Source organism: Choloepus didactylus, chromosome 21 (genome assembly GCF_015220235.1).
Source record: "Choloepus didactylus isolate mChoDid1 chromosome 21, mChoDid1.pri, whole genome shotgun sequence".
NCBI classification, from domain to species: domain Eukaryota; kingdom Metazoa; phylum Chordata; class Mammalia; order Pilosa; family Megalonychidae; genus Choloepus; species Choloepus didactylus.
In genome coordinates this window covers 46,012,228-46,034,974 of record NC_051327.1, presented here as the reverse complement: position 1 = coordinate 46,034,974, position 22,747 = coordinate 46,012,228, and the positions used below count along the sequence as shown (strand labels likewise).

Sequence of the window (22,747 nt, the reverse complement as noted above, 5' to 3'; positions counted from 1 at the left end):
TTCAAAATTAAGGGGTGATAACTGGGTGGAGGAGGGACAGGAAGGCTCAGGGAAGGAAGGAAGGGCTGTTACTGGGAAGGGCTGAAGAGAGGGGGAAAGAAAATGGTGGAATGGGGGGCAGGAAGGGGTGAGGAAAAATCAGGGATGGTTTGGCCACTGGGGAATGGAGAGGGTAGTGTCTCAGTCTATGGCCCCAGCCAAGGACTGAGGGGTGGGGGCTCACTCCCCTCACCAAGCCAGCTCTTGCTCATCTGTTAGGGTTCACTCTTTCAGGCAGCCTCCCTTGACTCTAGGCTGGGCCACTGGTGTCCTCCACACCCCCACAGATCCCCCTCTCAGCCTCTCCCCTACCAGTTCTCCCACCTGCCCCTTCAGGTCAGGAATTGGGTCTGAATTCTCTCAGTGACCCAGGGGCTGGAAGGACTGGGGCCCAGAAGAGGCCTCAAGGCTCTTGAATGAATGAGGAAGCCACTCTTTACTTACTGCAAGCATGCTTACCACCAAAGGGCCTTGAAAACCTCTTTCCAACACCCACATGGTGAGGGTTGCTGGTGGAACCTGAGACAGGCAACTCTCAACAGCTGGGGGCGACAGGCTCCCAGGGCAAAGGACGCCTAAGCATATTCATCAAGTTCAAGCACTGTATGAGCGATGCTGGGATGTTCCGAATCCTGTGTCCCAGTAACCCCACATCCTCCTGGGTGGCCCCAGGCCAAGACAGGCCTAGATCAGGCTGAGACTTACCAAGTGAGGTGTTGGAAGAACCACATGTGCCTGACTTCCAGTTCTTTCCATCCTCCCGTCTGAGCTCAGGGAGCATCTGAGGAGATAATCATCTCCCTAGCCCACCCCCACTTAATGATTGTGATGGAATCTGTCAGATTAACATAGGTGTCTGCTGCTAGAAGGTACTTCTCTCACCCATGACCATTTAGGGTGGGACTGTAACCCCAAATGCCCTTCTGTCGGCATCAGGCAAGTAACACAAATGAAACACGCTGAGTCAAGGATACCACAGGGAGTGAGGGAGACTGTCCATTTCTGGGACATCCTCTACTCAGCTCTGGTCAACAAGTTATTGGTGTAAAGGACCAGTGAATCTTCTGGTTTTTCAAAAAAAATCTGGAAATCTAGATGTGATATGAAATTTCCTGATTTGAAAGTTAGCTCAATTGTTTAAAAACACACACACTGTGAGAGCCAAACAAATGTGTCTGCAACCACCTGTGGCCTGAGCACTAGTCCTGGACATGCTTGGACAGTGAGGCTGCCTCCCTGCCCAGCTCAGGGCACAGTGAACAACTGGATGATCACCTAATGGACTAAGCCCACCTGCCCTGCTCTGGGCAGTACCTGTTTCTGCAATTTGGGAGGAGATGGGAACCTGGGACACCTGTCCTAATTTGAGAAATTAGCTCCCAGCCCTCTGAAAGGGATTCTTCAAACATTTTTATCTTCCCGTCCCATCTCCACTATATACCTAGTGTCTGTATGCAGTTCCAGATTTTGCTGAGTATGTTTAAAACACTTGATACTCACTGTAGCTCTGCAAAGGAGGCAGGGCAGGGTTTAGCCTCTGATGAAGCAACTGAGGCCCAAAGGCCACTAGTAAACAGGATCATCAGGACCTAATCATGACAACTATTTATTGAGTGGCTACCATGTGCTGGGCTCAGGTCTTCAACTCAAACCCCGGTTTGTGCTCTTGGAAGTGCTGTTGATGGGGAACATGGCACAAACCCTTTCTTCTGCCACTGACCCCGTGCTCAGGGACCTCTGTGGCACCCCAGCTTGAGTAGACAAGAGCTATCTATTGGGTGTCACCTCAGAGAAGCCTCCCAGGCTCACTCCAGGCAAGGCCCCTTGTCCACTGCTGGCCTTGTTCACTCTGTGTTATTACCAGCCCTGAGTTCATCTTCTCCACAAGACACCAAGCTGCCCCAGGACGGGGCTCTGTCTTGCTCATTTCTATAACCTTAGGCAGGAACTGGCCTGATGCTTGCTGACTTGACAGCAGCACTGAAATGACTCAATCCATGAGGAAGAGAATGGAACTGAGGATTCCAGAGTTGTTCTCCTGACCCAGGTGTTTCACGTAGGTGCTCCTGTGAAATCCTCACCACAACCTTGTGAGATGGCCATGATCTTCCCTGTTTCAGAGATGGAGAAAGCCAGGCTCAGAAGAGGTAGACCTAGCCAAGGTCCCACTGCTAGGAAGAGGCAAGCCTGGAAACCCTGTACTAGAGACTGAGGGTGGGGTTACTTCACATTCCTTCCCTCGAGTTCCCATCCTATGTAGGTATAGGCTGGGGATACCCCTAAAGCCAGCAAGCCTGATAAAAGAAGGCAAAATTTGGGGGCAGGGATACATGGGGCTCATGTTAGAGGGACTGTCCCACAAGGGAGCGCACTGGGCCCTTGAGACAGACAGCTACCTGCCCTGAAATAGACAGCTGCCTCCCATATGCAGCCAAGGGGAGAAAAGGGGAGTGCCTCACACCTTGGGAACCCCTGCTCTGGCCACAGATAACGCAGTGCTTTGGGAAGCCTCCCTGTAGCCCCCCACATGCCCTAAATCTTACCAATAGAAATACAATTGTTTGGGCATGCCCCATCCACCCCTGGCAAAAGGACTATGTTTAGTTCCCAATGTCCTGGCACAAGTGAATCTTCATCACTCTTTCATCTGTTGACAGGGGAGCACAGAAAGAGCCTGGGGAAACTTCCAAGGGAGGGACCTCAGGGAGGGGAAGGGGCAGATGACAAAGCTTGGGCCTTTTGCCCCTGACTAGAAACGTCATAAAGCACCTCTTGAACTCAACAGAAAGGTTTCCTGATCCTTTGCTTTGGCCCTGGGCCCCACCAACCCTAGCTTAGCCCTGTCAAGATAGTCCTCATGTGGTGAGAGGTCTTTCAAAGGGATCATTAGCCCCAGAGCTTACATAATGGTCCCAAGTTCAAATTCTCTAGTCTCTCTGCCAGCCCACAGCCTTCCTCAGGGTCCTCCCTGGAGGTTAGGGATCTACCTCCTACTGCCCTCCTCACAGGGGTTGCCTGGCCTCTGGTCCCACTCCTCTGGGATGAGGTAATTGTTGTTCCTGGTTTGATTAACCTCATCACACCCTAGGCCTGTGAAGAAAGCCTGGTCAGCAGTTGCCAGAGTCGTACAGGTGGAGTCAGCTGGGCCAGTGCTGGACAGCTCCTGCCACCAGAAAACTCTCCCTCCTGCTGGGGGACATTGTTTCTGGAGCCTCACTGGATGGGCCTGAGCCTTGGTATCTGGGAGGGTTCATTGAAAGCAGTGATCACAGCTCTAGGGTTCCAGTTTCTCCAGCCTGGGGTTCCCCAACCTAGCCCAGGTGTGGGAAAGGATGTGGAGGTCCTCTCAAATCCTATCATCTGCCCTACAGAAGCAGAAAGGACGTGTGCTTAGACGACACTGGTTCCCTTACACTCCCCAAGGACTGGGCTGAAGTCAGAGCTGAAGTGTGGGCTGAAGCTGAAGCCAGGGATATTTCCAGGGTGTGTAAGCTGGTGCTGGCCCAGGTTGCAGCTGCGGGCAAAGGCTTTGCCACACTGCAGGCAGACATAGGGCTTCTCGCCACTGTGGGCCACCTGGTGGATGAGCAGGTGGGAGCTCTGGCTGAACCCCTTGCTACACACACTGCAAGTATAAGGCTTCTGGCCCATGTGAGTGTTTTGGTGTCGCAACAGATCTGAACAGTCCCCAAAACTCTTACTGCAATCAGGACACTTATAGGGCTTCTCGCCTGTGTGTGAGCGCTGGTGTTTAAGGAGCTTGGAACTGTAGTAGAAGCTTTTGTCACATTCTGGACAGGCATAGGGTTGTTCACTGGAGTGGATATGCTGGTGCTCAGTAAACTGGGCACGTTCACTGAAGCTGTGGCCACACTCGGGACATTTGAAGGGCCGTTCCCCATTGTGGGTGCACTGATGCCGTAAGGCAGTCAGAGCTGTTGGTGAAGTTCTTGCCACACTCACAGCAATTGTAGGGCTTCTCACCAGTGTGTGAACGCTGGTGCTTGAGCAGAGAGGAGCTGCGCCCAAAGCTGTCACCACACCAGGCACAGCGGTAGGGCTTCTCACCTGTGTGCAAGCTCTGGTGCTGCAACAGGTTGGAGCTGAGGCTGAAACTCTTGCTACAATCCCCACAGCGGCAAGGCTTCTCGCCCGTGTGCGTGCGCTGGTGCTGGATCAGGTTGGAGCTGACGCTGAAAGTCTTGCCTCACTCAGCACAGGTGTGAGGCTTTTCCCCTGTGTGCACCCGTTGGTGTTTAACCAGGTTCAAGCTGTGGCCAAAGGCTTCGCCGCACTCGGAGCACTTGTGAAGTCGGTGGCCTGAATGGGAGCGATGGTGTTGGATGAGGTTAGAGCTGAGGCTGAAGCAGCGGCCACATTCGGGCAGGAGTATGGTTTCTCCCCAGTGTGTACCCGGTGGTGCTTAACCAGATCTGAGCCACGTCGGAAGTCTTTGCCACACTCCGGACAGCAATAGGGCTTGTCACCTGAGTGGCTACTTTGGTGATGAATGAGGTCAGAGAGGCGGGCTGCGGTCAGTTCACACTCTCGGCACCCGAAGGCTTTGGGGATTACTGGACAGGAGGTCCTGACAGAGGGTTCCTCTCCAGGGTCAGAGACTGACTTATATAGGTATTGCAGGCCCAGCAGCATTTCCCGGGAGGCGGGCTGCCCTTGCCACACCAGGAAGGGCCGCTCAGGCGGAACCACCTCTCAATCCAGGGGCGACCTCGGGGCTCCCCGAGATCCTGATGTCTGGTTCCCCTGCTGCTCCCCTCTGTCCGGGCTCTCCCTCGCCACTTCCGTCGCAGCCGATTCCATTGCGGCTGAAGGGCTCCCCGTTTCCTAGACACCAGCCATTCAGCCCAGAATCACAGACCAAAGAGGACCCTCCGGACTCAGGAGTCCAGCACAGGAACCGGAAATGTCCACAAACCCGTGCCACTCTAGGAAGCGGTGGCGAACGGTCTCGGTGAGTTTAACTCTCTCATTCACCTGGCCGAGCGAGAACTTCTCGTCTGTGGCCGCTGTCAGGAACTTGACACTTTCGGCCTGGCTCGGGGTCCTCGGAGTTCGTCAGCCCGGACTTCGGGGTCCCGGGCACTGCTGGGGGCGGCGAAGCAAGCCTGAAGTAGGGAAGGTGGTCGCTGCCGAGGACATGCCGGGAGCGGAGTAGCCGTGTCATCCAGAGCAGCACGGTACAGAGACTCCATGGTTGAATGTCTGGGTTCTCCAGAGGCATCGGCCCAGTTGGAGTCCCCTGGGAGAGTTTTCCGTCCGTCCTAAACTAAGCCGAAGCTTGGCGCGGACTACAAATCCCAGCACGCACTGCACGGATCTCTTGAGCTTGCACAAAGACTTAGACAACCGTCACTCCCGACGCGCCTTCTGCGACTCTGCAGGAATCAGAGTTCCGGGACCAAAAACTACAACTTCCGACTTGCATGTCAACAGCAGCTGCGCCAGTTAAAAAGCGTCAGAGAGGAGGTGCCTGGCCCGCCTCTCTCTACCAGTTCCGCTCCTCTCAGACTGGCGGTGAGAAAGCGGGGCGGAGCGTCAGGTCCGAGCCAAGATGGCGGCTGCGAAGCCAACCCCTACGGAGTCGCTCTCGTTCTGCCTCGCGCAGCTCACGGCGGCGGCCGGGGAGGGTCTGGGTGGGGAAAAGGATACAGCTACCAACGAGACACCCCTGGGCCGTGCGCTCTTATCCCTCCGCACGCGTCACGTCAAGGCAGCGGGGGGAATCGAGCGCTTCCGGGCACGCGGCGGGCTCCGCCCCCTTCTCGGGCTGCTACGGCGAGCAGCTGCAGCGGGCCCCGCCCCGCCTCAGGAAGGCTCCGGCTCCGCCCCCTCGACGGTCTCGTCAACGGTTTCTGCTGCTCCCACCCCCACATCGGGCTCCGCCCCCTCCGCTGCGTCGTCGTCGACGTCTTCGCCGCCAGTGCGCCTGCGCAAGACTCTGGACTTGGCCCTTAGCATCCTTGCCAACTGCTGTACGGAAGGGGCGTGCCGGGATGAGGTGCGCAGACTCGGAGGCATTCTCCCTTTGGGTAAGTGCTCCGCCCCACTTCTTAGAACGTTTCCACTAGCACCTCTTCCCTGCCTGGGCCTGGGCGGAGTCTTGAGTTCTTTGTGTCGTAGCCAGGAGAACGTGCTTTGTGACATCGCAGCGCCCCCGTCACTCATGCTGTCATGCCTCATGACGTCACTGTTTTCGCCATGTATTGTATCCGAGCCCCTCCACCCCTCCCTCCAGATAGTTAAAACCAGTTATCTGGGTTTTGGTTGTTGGGTAACTCTGCCGCATCTGGGCTAGTGGAAGTCAAGGGTTATTTGATGACTTTTCCCAGATGATTCCTAGTCTCCATTATGATCTTCATATGCAGGTACTGAATACCTTTGTGTCCGATCCAGGGCTGGGCTTTGAGGCGCCACTCGATGACCTGGATGCCAGAAAGTGTAAAGGTTCAGAAAGTGGGCCTGAAGTTAGCTAGACCTGGGTTGCAGTCCCTGCATCTGGCCAAGTCTAACTCTTGCGAGGCTTGAATTCCTTGTTGTACGATAGAATAATAACCACCTTGCAAAATTGAAGTGGGGAGGAAATGAAACAAATACAGAAAGCAGGTACTCTAAGCATAGCCTCGGGACCTCTAGCACAATCAGTACAAATCCTGACAAAAGATAACAAGGTTTTTGGTTTACCAGCTGAATTAGCGCCTCCTAGTGGCAACCTTACGAGTACAGCTCTTGTATCATTGCTGGCTGTGAAATGTTTTGACGAAGCTTTCATTTTTTGAATAAAGTGAAGCATTCATATATTTAAAACTTGCATAAAATGCTTCTGGACCTTCATGTGTTTTACAAGGAGCCTAGTACATTAATAAGTCTTAAGTAAATGATAGGTGTTGTTATTAGTGTAAACCCCCACACCACTCAGTCACTCTCTGTTCTGTGTTTTCAGTATGTCCGGAATCCAACTAATTCCTCTATCCCCACATCCACCATTTGCCCAGGAACTGGTGCCCATGTTCTCGGCAGTTCTGGTAGCTGACTTGGTTCAAGTCCTCTCTCACCTGGAATATTGCAGCAACCTCCTCACTGCTCCCCCTGCCCCTATCCTTTCCCCCATAATCTGTTCTCCATGTGGCTGCCAGGTTGTATTATGATGTTCCCCGTCTTAAAACCCTTACATGTTTCCCAGTGCCTTCACAGTTAAGTCCTGACTCTTTGGCCTGACTTTTTTTTTTTTTTAACTTTTTAATTTTGAAATAATTTCAAAAGTACATGACCAGGACAGTTGCAAAAATAATACATCCCTCTCCAGCGTACCCCCTACCTAGATGCCCAGATATACCAACTTTTAACATTTTGCCACAGTTGTTTTATTATTCTGTTTATCTATTTTTCTCAACATGTGAAAGTAAATTGCATACATCATGCTCCTGGAACACTTAATACATCCATGTACATTTACCATGGACAAGGATACACGTGTGTAACCTCATTGGCTACAGTTATCAAGTTTGGCCTGACTTTTGGAGACCCTTCATGAGGTCATTGCAGACACTGGGTCTCACCCCAGTGCCTTTGCATAGACTGTGAGGTGCCTCCCACCCACCATCCTTCCAGCAGATACATACACCTATTTAGCTTTCCAGACTCAGCTCAAGGGTTCATCTCTTCTGAAGGCCATCCTTTACCTTCTTAGGCCACATCCTTGAGGTGACTAATAGGACAGACAATAGGGAGTAGAACCCTCATGTTGCTAAACCCTTTTCACAGTGACCATTCTTCAATGTGTGAAGACAGACAGCATCCAGAACCGAACAGCCCGTGCCCTGGGTAACTTAGCCATGGAACCTGAAAGCTGTGGGGACATTCACTCTGCTGGTGAGGAGGCTGGGAGGGTGGGTTAGCTAGGGCTTGGGGTGGGAGAGTGGCTTGGGTGTCTGGCCTTGCTCACCTTCTGTCCTCCCCATCCCTCTCCAGGCGCTGTCCCCCTGCTTGTCGAGAGCCTGACGGCCTGCCAGGACTCGCAGTGCCTGCAGAGTGTGGTGCGCGCCCTCCGCAACCTGGCGGACTCGCCCCAGCACCGCCTGGCCCTGGCACAGCAGGGAGCAGTGCGCCCGCTGGCTGAACTCCTGGCCGCCGCCCCAGACCCTGCACTGACCTCGGCCCTAGTCCGTGCCCTCCTGGAACTGAGCCGAGGTTGCTCTCGGGCCTGTGCAGAGCAGCTAAGTCTGGGTGGGGGGCTGGGCCCACTCGTCAGCCTGGCCTCCCACCCCAAACGGGCAGTGCGTGAGGCCACCATCCTGACCCTCGCCAACCTGTGTGCCCAGGGCCTGGTACGGCCTGCACTGGGCAATGCTGGTGGCGTGGAGGTGCTACTAGGTGAGCTCCGGCAGCGCCGGGGCCCTGGAGGGGCCAGCCCAGCCTCCCAGCAGCCCCTGGTGCGGGCTGTGTGCTTGCTCTGCCGGGAAGCCATCAACCGGGCCCGGCTGCGGGATGCCGGTGGTCTGGAGCTGCTGATGGGCCTGCTACGGGACCCTCGTGCCAGTGCTTGGCACCCTCGTGTCGTGGCTGCCCTGGTGGGCTTTCTCTATGATACTGGGGCCCTGGGCCGGCTACAGGCTCTGGGGCTTGTGCCCCTCCTGGCTGGGCAGCTATGTGGTGAGGCTGGTGATGAGGAGGAAGAAGGAAGAGAAGCTGCTTCCTGGGATTTCCCTGAAGAGCGGACCCCTGAACGGGCAGAGGCTGGAAGCTTCAGAAGCCTCAGGTGAGCCCCTGAGCCCCCTCAGCCCTTGGGAGGGTGGGTGATGCTTTGGGGTGGGAGTTTGTGTCTGCTCTGCCCCTTTCACTACCCAGCCTCCAGCCCCCCATTCTCCCTCAATAAGACTTTTATGGGCTCTTGAGCCCTGATTCTTTGTTCTCCCCTGACATGACTCCTTTCTAGGCCACAGTAAACATAACTTCCCTCCCCTAGATCCACTTTTTGCCTTTGGCCCCACCCCAGCACCTCCAAACTTTGGGCCCCAGACGGGTTCACAGGGAGGCAGTAGTGCCCTGGCTAAGTTGGCGTACTCTGGAGTCTCATCCTTACTCTGGCACCACCTTTGCCAGTTGAGACATCCTGGGAAAGTTGGCTAACTTCTCTGTGCCTCTGATTCCTTATCTGTAAAATGGAGAACGACAACATACCACCCTGCAGGGTCATTGGAAGGATTAACGAGACCACCTTGCACCCTGCCTGGTAGTGAGCAGCGCTCTGTAAATGTCAGCCCTCCCGTAGACTCTGACGCCAGCTCCAGCCCCTCTCCCCGGTGCTCACTGCCCTCCCACACAATGGCCTCCTGGCCAGTTTTGGACCCTGGCAGCTTGTTGTCCCCTCTGCCTAGAACACTCTTGCCCCTGGATGCCCTGATCCCTCATCTCCTTCAAGTCTTTGTTCAGACATTACCTTCTCAGTGAGGGCTACTATCACCTCCCTATTTAAAACTTCAACTTTCCCCACCCCTAGCTCTTCATTCTCCTTTGTTTTTCTCTTTATCACTTCACACCATCTAACCTACCACCTAGCTTACTTCTTTATTTGTTGGTCTCTTTCCCTTCACTAGAAAGTAAATGCCGGGAGGACAGAAAACTTTATTTTGTTCAGGGCTCTTCCCCTATCCCCCTCAGGGGGCCCCCTCCTTTCTCTTGGCTTCGCCTCCTTGCATGCGATTGCCCTTTTTATTTTTTAGCACCCTAGGTTGTTTTTTTTTTTAATTGTGGCATAATATATATAACCTAGACATCATCTTAAATATTTTTAAATGTACATTTCTGTGGCATTAAGTACATTAACAGTCTTGAGTAACCTTCACCACTATCCATTTCCAGAACCTTTTCATCACCCTAAACAGAAACTTGTACCCAATAAGGAATAACTCCCCATTTCCCTCAGTCCCTGGTAACCACTGTTCTGCTTTCTGTTGCTATGAACTTGCTTATTATTTTATATCAGTGGACTCATACGTTTGTCCTTTTGTGTCTGGCTTATTTCACTCCACATGATGTCTTCAGGGTTCATCCATGTTGTCGCCTGTGTCAGAACTCCATTCCTTTATGTGGCTGAATCAGATTCCACTGTATGTATATGGCACATTTTGTTTATTCATTCATCTGTTGATGGCCCCTTGGGTGGCTTCCACCTTTGGCTATTTGTGAATAATGTTGCTATGAACATTTATGTGCAAGTATCTGTCCGAGTCCCTGTTTTCGATTCTTCCGGGTATATACCAAGAAGTGGGATGGCCGGGTCACCTGGTAATCCCGTGACCCGTCTTTTGATGCTGCTCGCTGCCCTGGGCCCTGGGCTGAGTCTCCTTCTCCCCTCTGCAGGTCGTGGCTGATCTCTGAGGGCTATGCTGCAGGCCCCGGAGACATCTCTCCCGACTGGTCCCCCGAGCGCTGCCCGCTGCCGGAGCCCTCCGAGCCAGCCAGCCCCGCCCCAGGCGTGACCTCCCTGCAGACACCACGCACCCCACGCACCTCACGCACCCCAGGCACCCCAGGCCGTAGCCCTGGTGCTGCTCCCGAGGAGCCTTGGGGCCACGAGGGGCCGGCGCTGCTGCTGCTCTCACGCTTCTCCCAAGCTCCAGACCCCAGCGGGGCTCTGGTGACCGGCCCGGCGCTGCGTGGCCTGCTAGCCTACGTGACGGGCGCGCCAGGCCCACCGAGCCCCCGCGCGCTGCGCATCCTGGCGCGCCTCACCTGCAACCCTGCCTGCCTCGAGGCCTTCGTGCGCAGCTACGGCGCCGCGCTCCTGCGCTCCTGGCTTGTGCTCGGCGTCGCGCCCGACGACTGGCCCACACCGCGTGCCCGGCCCGCCCGCCGCAGCCAGCACCGAGAGCTGGGTGTGTCCCTGCACTCCTTCCCCTCCCCCCGCCCCAGAGACCCATCCCCCGCTTATCCCTTCACCCGGAACCTTGCTTTACTTCTTACCCGCATTCTCCCTGGGAGGGAAGAGCCAGTGTGCAGAACTCTGCCCCATCCTCTGCCCAAGCCTTGCAGCCCAGATACCCAGGCTTGGCCCCGCCACTAGAATACTGCCTGTTTGCATTTCTTTACTCATTCTGGCCTCTGGGTCTGCACTGTCCCTCCACTGTGACTTGGGAACCCAGGCTCTGGCACCATGGCCTCCCAGCCTCCATCCCTCCTCCCCCTTCCAACATTGCCAGGAGCTGCCCGGCCTTCTGTGCTCTAACTGCAGGCCATTTCAGTCCTTGAGGGCCCAGACTTACCCCCTGACCACCCTACTTTCTGTTCTTGCCCTTCCTGTCCAGTTATTCCTCTTCTGTGCCCTGATCTCTTGCCCTCCCTCCTTTCAAGGGCCCAGAGTCCCGCCTTACCCATCCCATCCCAGTCTTGCCCTGGCTGCCAACTCCAACCTGACCTACCCTTCTCCTCCCTGCAGGTGAGATGCTGCTGCAGAACCTGACTGTACAGGCTGAATCACCCTTTGGGGTGGGTGCCCTCACCCACCTGCTGCTCTCTGGGAGCCCTGAGGACCGTGTGGCCTGTGCACTGACTCTGCCCTTCATCTGCCGGTGAGGGGGATGGGGATGTCTCACCCACGTCGGGGGTGGGGAGGGGAAAGTACCATTTCCCAACCCCACTTCCTACCGCCTCCTGAAAGTCCTCCTTTCTTCTTGTAGGAAGCCCGCTCTGTGGCGTCGGCTACTTCTGGACCAGGGCGGCCTCCGTCTTCTCCTCAGAGCACTAACCCGGCCAGCCCCACATCCACTCTTCCTCTTCTTTGCTGCGGACTCCCTTTCCTGCCTCCAAGCGCTGGTGTCTCCCACTGTGAGCCTAGCCCTCCCACCTGCAATATCTCTGGACCAAGATCTGGCCTCCCCTTGCCTCTATGAACCTCTACTGGGCTCGGCCCCCACCCCAGCCCCTGACCTGCACTTCCTGCTGGACTCAGGCCTACGGCTTCCTGCCCGGCGGGCTGCCTCAGCTACCGCCTCCCCATTCTTCCGGGCCCTGCTAGCTGGCAGCTTTGCTGAAGCCCAAATGGACCTGGTACCACTTCGAGGCCTGTCACCCAGTGCAGCCTGGCCTGTTCTGCATCATTTGCATGGCTGCCGGGGCTGCGGGGCTGCCCTGGGTCCTGTGCCTCCACCGGGCCAGCCCCTGCTGGGCTCAGAAGCTGAAGAAGCCCTGGAGGCTGCAGGCCGTTTCCTGCTGCCCCAGCTGGAGGAGGAGCTGGAGGAGGCTGTGGGCCGTATCCATCTGGGGCCCCAGGGAGGCCCCGAGTCAGTGGGTGAGGTGTTCCGCCTGGGCCGGCCCCGGCTGGCTGCCCACTGTGCCCGCTGGACCCTGGGGCCGGGGCAGTGTCCACGGAAACGGGCCCTGGCCCTGGTGGGCCTTGTGGAGGCGGCAGGTGAAGAGGTAGGGCCTTTGGCTGAGGCTTTACTGGCTGTGGTGATGGGAGTTGAGGCATGGGGCAAGGGTCCCAATCTAGACTGTTGATGCTCCCTGGGAGGGAACCCAAGGACAAGTCAGTGATGAGAATAGCCTCCGTCAGAGTGGTGGCAGTGAAGGGCTCCTGATATGGGAGAAGGCTGGGCAATAGGAGTTGCTGTCGAGGACCAAAGAGAGGATAGAACCAGACCCTAGGATGATGGTGCAAAGACCCAGGAGTAAGAAACCAAGGCCAGGGCTTGGCCCTGTGGCTCAAGAGATGGAGAGAGGTACAGGGCCCCAGGCACCGGCCTTGTCCAGCCCTCTGGAATTGAGATTAAAGTCTGGAATTGGATATCCCCATTGTGTGGTGTCTGCTTACTTTCCTGTGGTAGTCCCTCCACCCCTTCACCCCATTAAGCAGGGTTGGGTCTTGGTCTCTGGGGCTGGATGCAGCCCACTCTTGGCATGCAGGAGTTCTTGGAGCCTTGGGATAGGGTGGAGTTCCCAGGCTGCTCACGAGGATGTGGTTTGGAGCCCCAGGGGAAGCCTGCTTCCTGCCCACAGGGCCTCATTGCTCAGACACAGCTATCCAGATGGACACACAGACCTTGAGCAGGGCTGAGGGGGTTGTGTGGATGGGATGCTGTGAGTGTGGCGATGTGTGAGAGGCCTTGGCATTACCACTTCCTGACTGCCCTTGTCTCTCTTGGGCCCCTCGGTCTCTGGGTCTGTCTCCATCTCATGGGCCAAGTGTCCTGATACCTGCCCAAGGGGAGGTCTGCTGTGGTCTTGGAGTCTCTCAGGCCTTGTCCTGGTCATGTCCAGAGAGAGTCAAAGCCCTGGGCTGGCATTAAGGGGAGGGAATGGCTTATGTTGCCTTGGTCTCTGGGGCAGGGCCCCCATCACCCGGCTCCCAGGTCCTCCTGGCCCCTTGGGTGGCAGCCTCTGACTTTAAGGAGAGCTCCTGGACTGGGCCTGCCAGGGTCTGCTTCTGGGAAACTGAGGGTGGCAGTTACTACCTCTGTGCCTTGTAGGTATTTGTCTAGGCTTCTGGTTCCCAGGCTGTGCATTAGAACCACACAGAGACCTTTTTAAAAATACCAATGCCTGGGCCCATTCTGATTAAAATGGCCTGGAGGATGCCCTGGGCATCAGAGTTTTTACAAAGCTCCCCGGATGGTTCTGATTTGCCCCTGAGTTGAGGCTCATGACCCAGAACTCAGGTCTGTCTGGCAGAGCACAGTGCTGTCTGTCCATACCCATTTCTGGAGTATCTGATTTTCACCCTGATTTCTCAGGTCTCAGTCCAGGGAAGGTCTCTCTGGAGTCTGCCTTGCTTTCCTCTCTGTTCACTAAATTCTTGGGGAAGGGCTGTCTCTGAAGGAACAGGTCTGGGTTGCCTCAGTGTTGGGGAATGAAGGATGCTGGCGGGGGTGGGTGGGGGAGTGGGTGGGGGGCGGCTATTCTCCCAGTCTGCGAAGGGCTTGGGCCTGGGTTTCAGTTTTCCTATGTCAGTTTCCCTGTGACTGTTTCCAAGTCTTGGAGGGAAGACCCCATCTTAGACTCTGTTGGGTGGGTTCACTGTGTCTGTCTGTCTCATCTCTGAGAGATTTTTTTGTATCTAGTATGTGTTGCCTTTTGAGATCTCTCTCAGGGTCCTTGAGGGAAGTTTTCTGAACCTGGCCTCTGAGACTTTGAACATCACTTCCTTCCCCAAGCCAAAAATTCTGTCTCAGCCAAGTCCCTCAGGAATGGTCTGGATGGGAAGGGGCTCTGTCTAGGACTCAGATGGTGGCTCTGGGGGTGTCTGCTCCGGGGTCCCTGTCTGTGCCTGGGTGTCACTGAGGGGGTGGAGGGAGGTGCTGCGGGGCTTGGCGGGCAAGACCTGCTCCTCCGAGAGAGCTTCTCCGACTGGGGCTCTGGCCGCCTGGGGCTCCCTGCAGCTGAGGCCAAGGCTGGGGTGTGGCTGGCTGCCTTCGCGGGCAGGCGGGCGGGCTGGGCTGGGCTGGGTGGGCCGCGGCCCTCCCTCCCTTCCACGCCCCCACCCCGGGTTCCCCCGTCCATCGCACCCCCACCCCGCAGCCCCATCCCAGCGGGTCCCCGCTTCCTTACATGGTCACGGCCGGGCCTCCAGCTCCCGGACGTCCCCCCGCCCCCCGCCCCCACCGGACACGGCCCCCGCCCTGCTCGCCCCGCGCCGTCTGCCCGCTCCCCGCCATGGAGGACTTGGGTGAGTGGGGCCCGGGTCCCTGCCGCCCGGACCGGCTTCCTCAGCCTGGAGCCCCTTCGCGCTGCCCGCATCTCTCCATCCCTGCCTCCCGTCTTCCCGCGCCCGCTTCTCGCCTCTGCCCGCGCCTCCTTTCCGACTCCACGTCCCTCTTCCTGCCTCTCCCTTCCTGCCGCTCCCGGGCCGGCAGCTCCCTCCTTCCCTCGCTCTGCTCCTCCATCCCTGGCTGCGGGCGGATGGGCCAGGAGGTGCAGCGCCCCTGGGCGCCTGATCACAGGGGCTCTGGGAAAGGAGGGGTTAAAGGGGCCTTGGGTTCCGGGACAGGGAAAGTGTAAAAGTGGACCGGAGGGAGATCTGGAGGAGAAAGCGGGCCTGTGCCAGAGTTTGTTGAAGGGAAGAGTTAAGGGCCCCCGAGTATGGGTAGGTGTCAACTTCTTGGGGCAAGAAAGAGAATAACGGTTGAGAACTGCCGAGGTGCCTGGGAGAGGTTCAGGGCTCCACCATAGTGATTATGAGTAAGTAAGCGGCTGGGACTCCTGGGTTCTGGAAGGGAAAGGGTTAAAAGGACCTGGTCTGGAGGTGAAGGTGTTCTTGGGGCAGGCAGGAGGACCCAGGAATCTCTCCTCCCAGCTACAGCTGGTGCTGGAGAGCTGTGCCCTCCATGGAAGAGAGGGGTTCCAGCACCCTCCAGCAGAGGGTGCTCCTCAGTAGGGGTAACAGCCCTGGCACAGTGATGGAACAAATCAGAAAGCAGGGCCCGGGCGGACTCCCCAGTGAGGAACGCAGGGTGGCACCCAGTGGGTCCTTGGAGGTGGGCCAGGTCTGGGCGGGGCCTGCTTAGGTAGGGAGGAGTTCGTGGGTGTGGCAGAGAGAGCATCCAATCAGAAAGCTGGATGCTAGGCATACGGCCAATGGAGCAATTTGGCGAGGAGCCAAATTCGGCCTGAGAAAAGAACCAATTTCGATTGCATGAGGGAAGATGGGCTAAATAAAAGAATCAGGCGGCTGGGTTTGTGCTTGATCCTGGCGATGAGCCAGTTGGGATGTTCTAGTCCCAGATACTCCTTGCTGCTCTCCCACCTCACTTCCTTAATCTGACCCTGTGTTTCCTGATCTTGACCTTTTAATCCTGACTTCTGTCCTTCTCGAGTACTACCTATTTGGAACCCTTCTTCTCTGATCTCTTAAGAATTCTGCCATCTAATTCCTGGTGACTTTAAGCTTCTAACCAGATGCTTCTAACTCAGATGACCCTAACCTTGAACCCTCAACCTCTCACCCTGATTGCCTCTCCCTGCAGACGCCCTGCTCTCTGACCTGGAGACCACCACCTCACACATGCCAAGGTCAGGGGCTTCAAAAGAGAGGCCCCCAGAGCCGCTCACACCTCCCCTGCCCTATGGCCACCAGCCGCAGGTGAGGCCAGCTGCTGGGTGATGGTGCAGTCCTAGGGCCAGTCTTGGCCAGGGCTCAAGGAGGAATCTGGTCCTGTGAAGGGTAAAGGACAGGCCTGGCATCCCACATGTGTGTCTTTTCTCTCCATAGTCAGGCTCTGGGGAGCCTTCAGGAGGCTCTGGGGACAAAGACCATCTGTACAGGTAAGGAGTCTGGAAGCTGGGTGCTGGGGAAGCCAACTGAGACTCAGGTGAGGGGGCTTGGGTTCCCCACCCCTGACCCCAGACTCCCATCCTGTATCCCAGCACGGTATGCAAGCCTCGTTCCCCAAAGCCTGTGGCTCCTGCGGCCCCTCCGTTCTCCTCTTCCAGCGGTGTCTTGGGCACTGGGCTCTGTGAGCTAGACCGGTTGCTCCAGGAACTTAATGCCACCCAGTTCAACATCACAGGTACCAGGGTTAATGAGACAGGCCTTGGTGAGATGGGGGTGAGGGGCAGGGAAGGGCAGAGATTAAGGCCATAGACTTCCTGGAATGGCAGCTAAAAGACACAAAGCCTTCACTGGGAGGGTGGATTGAGCATGGTTCCATGACCAGGTACCCTTCACTCCTCTCTCCAGATGAAATCATGTCTCAGTTCCCATCTAGCAAGGTGACTGCAGGGGAGCAGAAGGAAGACCAGTCTGAGGACAAGCAAAGGTCTAGCATGTGAGTCTGGTAGAGTTGGCAGGGCTAGGAGAGAGGGGACATTTATGCTGGAGGCTTGGGTTGCTAGAGGCAGCATCTGGAAGGCTCTGAGCTGACACAAATTGTGTCTTCACAGCCCCCCCAGTTCATCCCCTGTTCCCCCAAAGCCTTCGGCCACCTCAGCCACTCTGGAGCTGGACAGACTGATGGCCTCTCTCTCTGACTTTCGTGTCCAGAACCATGTGAGTTAGGCAGGGGATGGAGGTGGGCTGGTGACCTTCTAGAGCTCCCTCACCTGTTCCAGGCCCTTCCGCATTTGCACCCTTGCTGACTAAACTCTCCTGTCCTCCCCACTGCAGCTTCCAGCCTCTGCTCCAACTCAGCCACCAGTGTCCAGCTCCATGAATGAGGGCTCCCCATCGCCGCCCCCAGGGCCACCTACCAAGGGCAGCCTAGATACCATGCTGGGGCTGCTGCAGTCGGACCTCAGCCGCCGTGGGGTTCCCACCCAGGCCAAGGGCCTCTGTGGCTCCTGCAATAAACCCATCGCTGGGCAAGTAAGTGGAGCTCCGCGAGAGGGGAGGCAGAGACCTACACACCCATCTTCACTGGAAGTCAAGCTTTGTGCTGTTCCTTTTCAATAGATAAGTCTGTGAAGTGGGTCTTACTGTTATTCATATTTTACAGCTGAGGAAACAGACTCTGAGTCACACAGCTAGTAAATGCCAAGGCGAGAATATTCTAACCCATTTAGCATTTATTGTGCTCCTACTATGCCAGGCACTGTGCAAGCTCTTTTACAACCCCCATCTCATTCCGTCTTCAGAAAAGCCTTGTTGGCTTCACCCACCATCTGCTCCATTAGCTTATTGTCTGAGCAGATATGATTGACGACAGCTGTGCCTGATGGCTGACCAAGATTCTCCTGCTGGATAAGTGTGCTGCTCCTATCCCAGAATTCCCAGTTTCAGCAAAGGACGGCAGCATTATGACTTTTGTGGGCCTTAGGCACTTTTGCCTTTCATGGGTCCTTTCTTCTATAAAATGTTCTTAAAAGTATTTTATGACTACATTGGCATAAAGATGAATATATTAATATTACACATTAAAGCGTGTTCTTCTAGTTTATTTTTTTTCTTCTGATTCTAAAAGAAATTAAAATATTTGGGAGGCCTGGGCACTGTACCTACTGAGCCTAATGCGTATGTCACCCCTGGAGCAAAGCTGGAAGACCCATCTCTATCACTGATTGGCTACTTGGCCTTGAATGAATCTTTTCCTCCCATGCACATCAGATTTTTCATCCTGACCCCTAAGAGATCAGACTGGGAAAGTGTCTGTAAACTTTAGCCGGCAGATGGCAGCCTGGGGGCCACTCTGATCCGGGCCTCACCCTCGCCCCGCAGGTGGTGACGGCACTGGGCCGCGCCTGGCACCCTGAACACTTCGTTTGTGGTGGCTGTTCCACGGCTCTGGGAGGCAGCAGCTTCTTCGAGAAGGACGGAGCTCCCTTCTGCCCTGAGTGTTACTTCGAGCGCTTCTCGCCACGATGTGGCTTCTGCAACCAACCCATCCGCCACGTGAGCTCCGCCTCTGTCTTGCTCTAGGCGCCTGTGGGATGGGCCTCATCCCGAGTCCGTGTCCACGTCCACGATCCCTGGGACTTCGCCCTCTCCCCTTGACTCCCAAGTTCCTTGTTAGGGCTCCCACACCTCAGACTCATATCTCAGCCCACTCGCGTAGGTCCGGGCCGGGAATAAGGGATGTTGGACCACACTAAGATTGCACTTTCTTTGCCCGCAGAAGATGGTTACCGCCTTGGGCACCCACTGGCACCCGGAGCACTTCTGCTGCGTCAGTTGCGGGGAGCCCTTCGGCGATGAGGGTGAGAGCGCGAGTCCTGCCTTAAAAGCCGCGAGGCCGCTGGACCTCCCACCCCGCCCCGCCCCTCCGGGTGGTCTGACTCCGCCCCCCTCTGGCGCCCTGCGTCCCAGCCTCCGAAACACTCCATGAATTTTCTCCAGCCACCTTCTGGTCCCACCCGCTCCCACCTGTGGGGGCCCAGGCCCCGCCCCCCCTTACTTTGCCCCGCCTAGCCCCCGCCCCTCCCCTCTGCTCACTGCCGCTCCTCCGGCCCCACAGTCTCAGGGTTGGCAGGTCCCCTTATCCTTCGACCCTCTCGGTTCCCGCCCCCAGGCTTCCACGAGCGCGAGGGCCGCCCGTACTGCCGCCGGGACTTCCTGCAGCTCTTCGCCCCGCGCTGCCAGGGCTGCCAAGGCCCCATCCTGGACAACTACATCTCGGCGCTCAGCGCGCTCTGGCACCCGGACTGCTTCGTCTGCAGGGTGCTTGGCTGTGCGGCGGGGCCTGGGAGGGGCTGAGAGCCTGGGGCGGGGCCATGGGGCTCCTCGGGCCGGGGCCTCGGTGCGCGGGAGGATCACACAAGGCTCGTAAAGCGAGTTATCCCGCCGGGGGCTCGGCCGCTGAGCCTTCCTTTCGCGACTGCCCTTCTGCAGGAATGCTTCGCGCCCTTCTCGGGAGGCAGCTTTTTCGAGCACGAAGGCCGCCCGCTGTGCGAGAACCATTTCCACGCGCGGCGCGGGTCGCTGTGCGCCACGTGTGGCCTCCCAGTGACGGGCCGCTGCGTGTCGGCCCTTGGCCGCCGCTTCCACCCGGACCACTTCACCTGCACCTTCTGCCTGCGCCCGCTCACCAAGGGCTCCTTCCAGGAGCGCGCCGGCAAGCCCTACTGCCAGCCCTGCTTCCTCAAGCTCTTCGGCTGACCGCCCGCCCCGACAGGCCACGCCCCTGGAATGTCACGCCCTCCGGATCCCGCGGCCCGGCTCAGAGCCGGCGGCTGCCCCCAACCCGGGTCTGGGCGGCCCCACCCACTGGCGAGATCCCGCCCCTAAAGTTCTCTTCAGTCCTCGGTGGTCAAATTTAGAAAAGGCCCCACCACTCCTAAGGTCGCACACCCCAAATTGTGGGTCTTATCTTGATGAGACATCCCGCGCGAGCCCTTCACTCGATTTCCACCCTTGGGGGACCCCTCTGACTGGGGGAGAGGCCTTGCACTTCCCGACTAACCCGAGGCCCAGCCGGGACGTCCTGCTCCCTCACCTGTCTGTGCACTTTTTTTCTACCTACATAAACACACCTTCCACACCTCACAGGTGCCGTGTCTCTGATTGCGAGGTCGCGAGCCCGGTGGGCACCCCCGGGCTGGCTCCGTCCCTGCAGGGTCATCACCCTGTGGCCTGAGCCCGACCTGCAGCCTCCGAATAGCAGATGACCCGAAGCTGGGGAGGACTGCGACCTGCGCAGGATTGGACAGATAGTCGCAAGCCAGGACAGGAGCTCATCTGGGGGTCCTGTCTAACCTCCCTCCCTCCTCTCTTCAGCCCCCTATATCCTTGAAACAAGCAGGTCATCTTTGTCCCCTTGTTTGGTTCCCAGAATTCTTTTTTCCTTTAAGGACCCTCGGAGACGGGGCTCCATCCAGAAGTGCCAATTTATGCCCAGCCTTTGGCTCACTAAGGCACTGCTTTCCTCTCCCTGACCCACACGTCTCCAATAGCCTGTAGGCTTCACATAGACCTGGCTGCATCTTACCCTCATCCCACCCCCACTCCCCAGATAGCCTGGTCATTATGTCACCCTCTGGACTGCTGAGCATTAGCCAAATGTGGAGGAATTGTCCAGAATGGGGAGAAGGTAGAGTAGTTGGCATGTCCAGAGTCATTATTTATTTTCCCCCATTGGTTTATCAGTCATCCTGAGATTTCCCTGACCCGGCCCTGTGCTGGGCACTGCTGAGTCCATAGAGCTGAGACACGTCAGGATGGTCTCTGCTCTGAAGACAGCCCCAGGCCTGTCAGGGAGACAGATATCTAGGCAGAGAATGACACCTGCTGTGGTCAGGATAGTGATGGGGGGAGCACTGTGGGTTGTAGGACTAGAAGGAGGCTCCTAACCCAGATTGGGAGTCATGGAAGGCTTCTTGGAGGAGGTGATGCCTGAGCTAAGTCCCAGCAAAGAAAGGTGGGGTCAGGGGTTTCAGGAGTGAAAAAGTTCTGGCTCTTTCTGAGTCCTCAAGCCTCATATGCTTCCTGACTCCAGAACCTTCATATTGGATCCTGCAGTTCCCTGGGGAGGGGGCCTAAACCCCTGGGTCCAGACTACCAGGGCCTCTACAGCTGGAAATGATGGATCCTCAGAGGCCTTTCCAGCTCATGAGGGCAGAGGAGGTAGCCAAGGAGAACGTGTGTGGTCGGAGATGAAGGTGAGGTGCCCTCTTCCCTTGCCTTGGGCAGACCTCACAGATCCTTTCCTCTCTGAGGCTCCTCTCTCTGCATCTCCCTGGGCCTCCTGCTCTTCCTCTTCCCTCGGGAATGCCTTCCAGCCCCCTGGCTTGTAACCACCTCACTTTCTTGAGGATGTCCTAAATGGTCATCTCCAGTTCCAGTTCATTCATTCACCAGGTGTTTAGTGAGCATTTACTGGCTCCATGCCAGGTGCTGGGAAGATAATAGGGAACCAAACAGATGTGCTTCTCACCCTCACAGTGTTCAGTTGAGAGAGGAGACAAGTGCAATGAAGGAATGGGACCTTCCCCAACGGCCTAGGTAGAGTCAGGTCTTCCCCCTTATTTCCACCCCCAGCACCTCCCTGGTTCCTTCATAGCACTTTTCACTATTATAAATCAGTATTTATTTCTTGCTTGTTTCTTTCGGTTTCTGACACTGGAATGCAAGTTCCTTGAGAGCAGGGAACACATCTGTTTTGCTGACCTTTGTCTTTCCAGTGTCTGGAATGACATCCAGCTCACAGTAGGTACCCAACAAATGTAGTTAAATGAAGGAAGGAACAAGGAATAAAGGAAAGGAGGGAGGGTGAGAAGGAAAAAAATAGAAGACTAATAAGTTAGAGAAGGTACTTTATCTGAGAAGCCAGGAAAGATGTGTTAGTTAGGGTTCTCTAGGGAAACAGAATCAACAAGAGATGTCTATAAATATAAGATTTTATAAAAGTGTCTCACATAACTGTGGGTATGCACAAGTCCAAATTCTGTAGGGCAGGCAGCAAACTGGTAACTCCAATGAAGATGTTTGATGAACTCCTCAGGAAACACTTCGCTGGTTAGCCAAAGAAGAAGTGAAGGTCCTCTATCCGTCTCACTTAAAAGTCTGGGAAAATGGATGTCTAAGTTGACACTTGAAGGTTGAGAATGAGCCAGCTACACAAAGAGCCTGGGGAGAGCGTTCCAGACGGCAGGTACAAAGGCTAGAAGGCAGGAGAGAGCTTGGCATATTGGAAGAAAGGGAAGGCCAGGGTGTTTGGATTACAGGAAGAAAGGAGGAGAGTAGCAGGAGATGAAGTTGGAGAGGAAATGGGTCACAGCTGGAAATGCCTTTGTAGACCATGATGAAGGCATATAGATTTTAAGTGCATAAAATCTGACACTTGCCTTTGATTTCTCCCATCACCCCCTGAAGCAGACACTGGGGGGTGGGGGTGGGTGGAGGGAGGCTCCTTGCCCATCTCCTCTTGACTTGCCTTGGAAGGCAAAAGCAGATTGTTCCCAGACCCCTGCACTTCTCAACTGCTTCTAGAGCTTCTTGCCTGGGGGCACACTTTGGAGGAGGGCATGCTGGAGGTGCATGGGGGTAGTTTCTGCAACCTTCAACCAGTGAGGGACGGGAATTGGTGGATAAGTACTCCAGTTTCCTGGCCCCTTGGGGGTCAATTCTGTGGTGTGTTGTCTATAGTCTCTCAGAGTGTCTCCATTGGGATTGAGTCTCCAATGCCACAGTGGGAACCTGCTAATCAACACACCCTTTATTGGCTAGTCTCCTTTCTTTGCCTCATTTACCCACTCCTTCCCCAAATAAAGTCCCTGCACTCAAATTCTTATCTTAAGGTCTGCTTTTGAAGGAACCTGTCTTAGTTTT

The 22,747-nt window shown here is 56.1% G+C and overlaps 2 protein-coding genes and 1 pseudogene across 4 annotated transcripts; 2 read left to right on the top strand and 1 right to left on the bottom strand.

Moving 5' to 3' along the window:
- Positions 1 to 1,633: 1,633 nt before the first annotated feature.
- On the bottom strand, positions 1,634 to 5,773 carry LOC119518013 (annotated as a pseudogene).
- Positions 4,993 to 12,841, top strand: ARMC5 (armadillo repeat containing 5). Its single transcript, XM_037815116.1, has 6 exons — positions 4,993 to 6,089; positions 7,822 to 7,929; positions 8,029 to 8,815; positions 10,420 to 10,934; positions 11,495 to 11,627; positions 11,736 to 12,841. The coding sequence occupies exons 1-6, from the start codon at positions 5,612 to 5,614 to the stop codon at positions 12,553 to 12,555; spliced, it is 2,841 nt and encodes a 946-aa protein (XP_037671044.1). The 5' UTR covers positions 4,993 to 5,611; the 3' UTR covers positions 12,556 to 12,841.
- A 1,818-nt stretch (positions 12,842 to 14,659) lies between these two features.
- On the top strand, positions 14,660 to 19,964 carry TGFB1I1 (transforming growth factor beta 1 induced transcript 1). Of its 3 annotated transcripts, none has more exons than XM_037814321.1 (11): positions 14,660 to 14,719; positions 16,017 to 16,132; positions 16,262 to 16,314; positions 16,417 to 16,559; positions 16,730 to 16,817; positions 16,933 to 17,038; positions 17,156 to 17,353; positions 18,203 to 18,376; positions 18,603 to 18,681; positions 18,993 to 19,141; positions 19,313 to 19,964. In XM_037814321.1, the coding sequence occupies exons 1-11, from the start codon at positions 14,707 to 14,709 to the stop codon at positions 19,577 to 19,579; spliced, it is 1,386 nt and encodes a 461-aa protein (XP_037670249.1). In that variant the 5' UTR covers positions 14,660 to 14,706; the 3' UTR covers positions 19,580 to 19,964. The 3 variants fall into 3 exon arrangements, with proteins under 3 accessions (XP_037670249.1, XP_037670248.1, XP_037670250.1); XM_037814320.1 differs by having other exon boundaries at positions 18,600 to 18,681; XM_037814322.1 differs by lacking the exon at positions 14,660 to 14,719 and adding an exon at positions 15,037 to 15,231 and having other exon boundaries at positions 18,600 to 18,681.
- Positions 19,965 to 22,747: the final 2,783 nt, after the last annotated feature.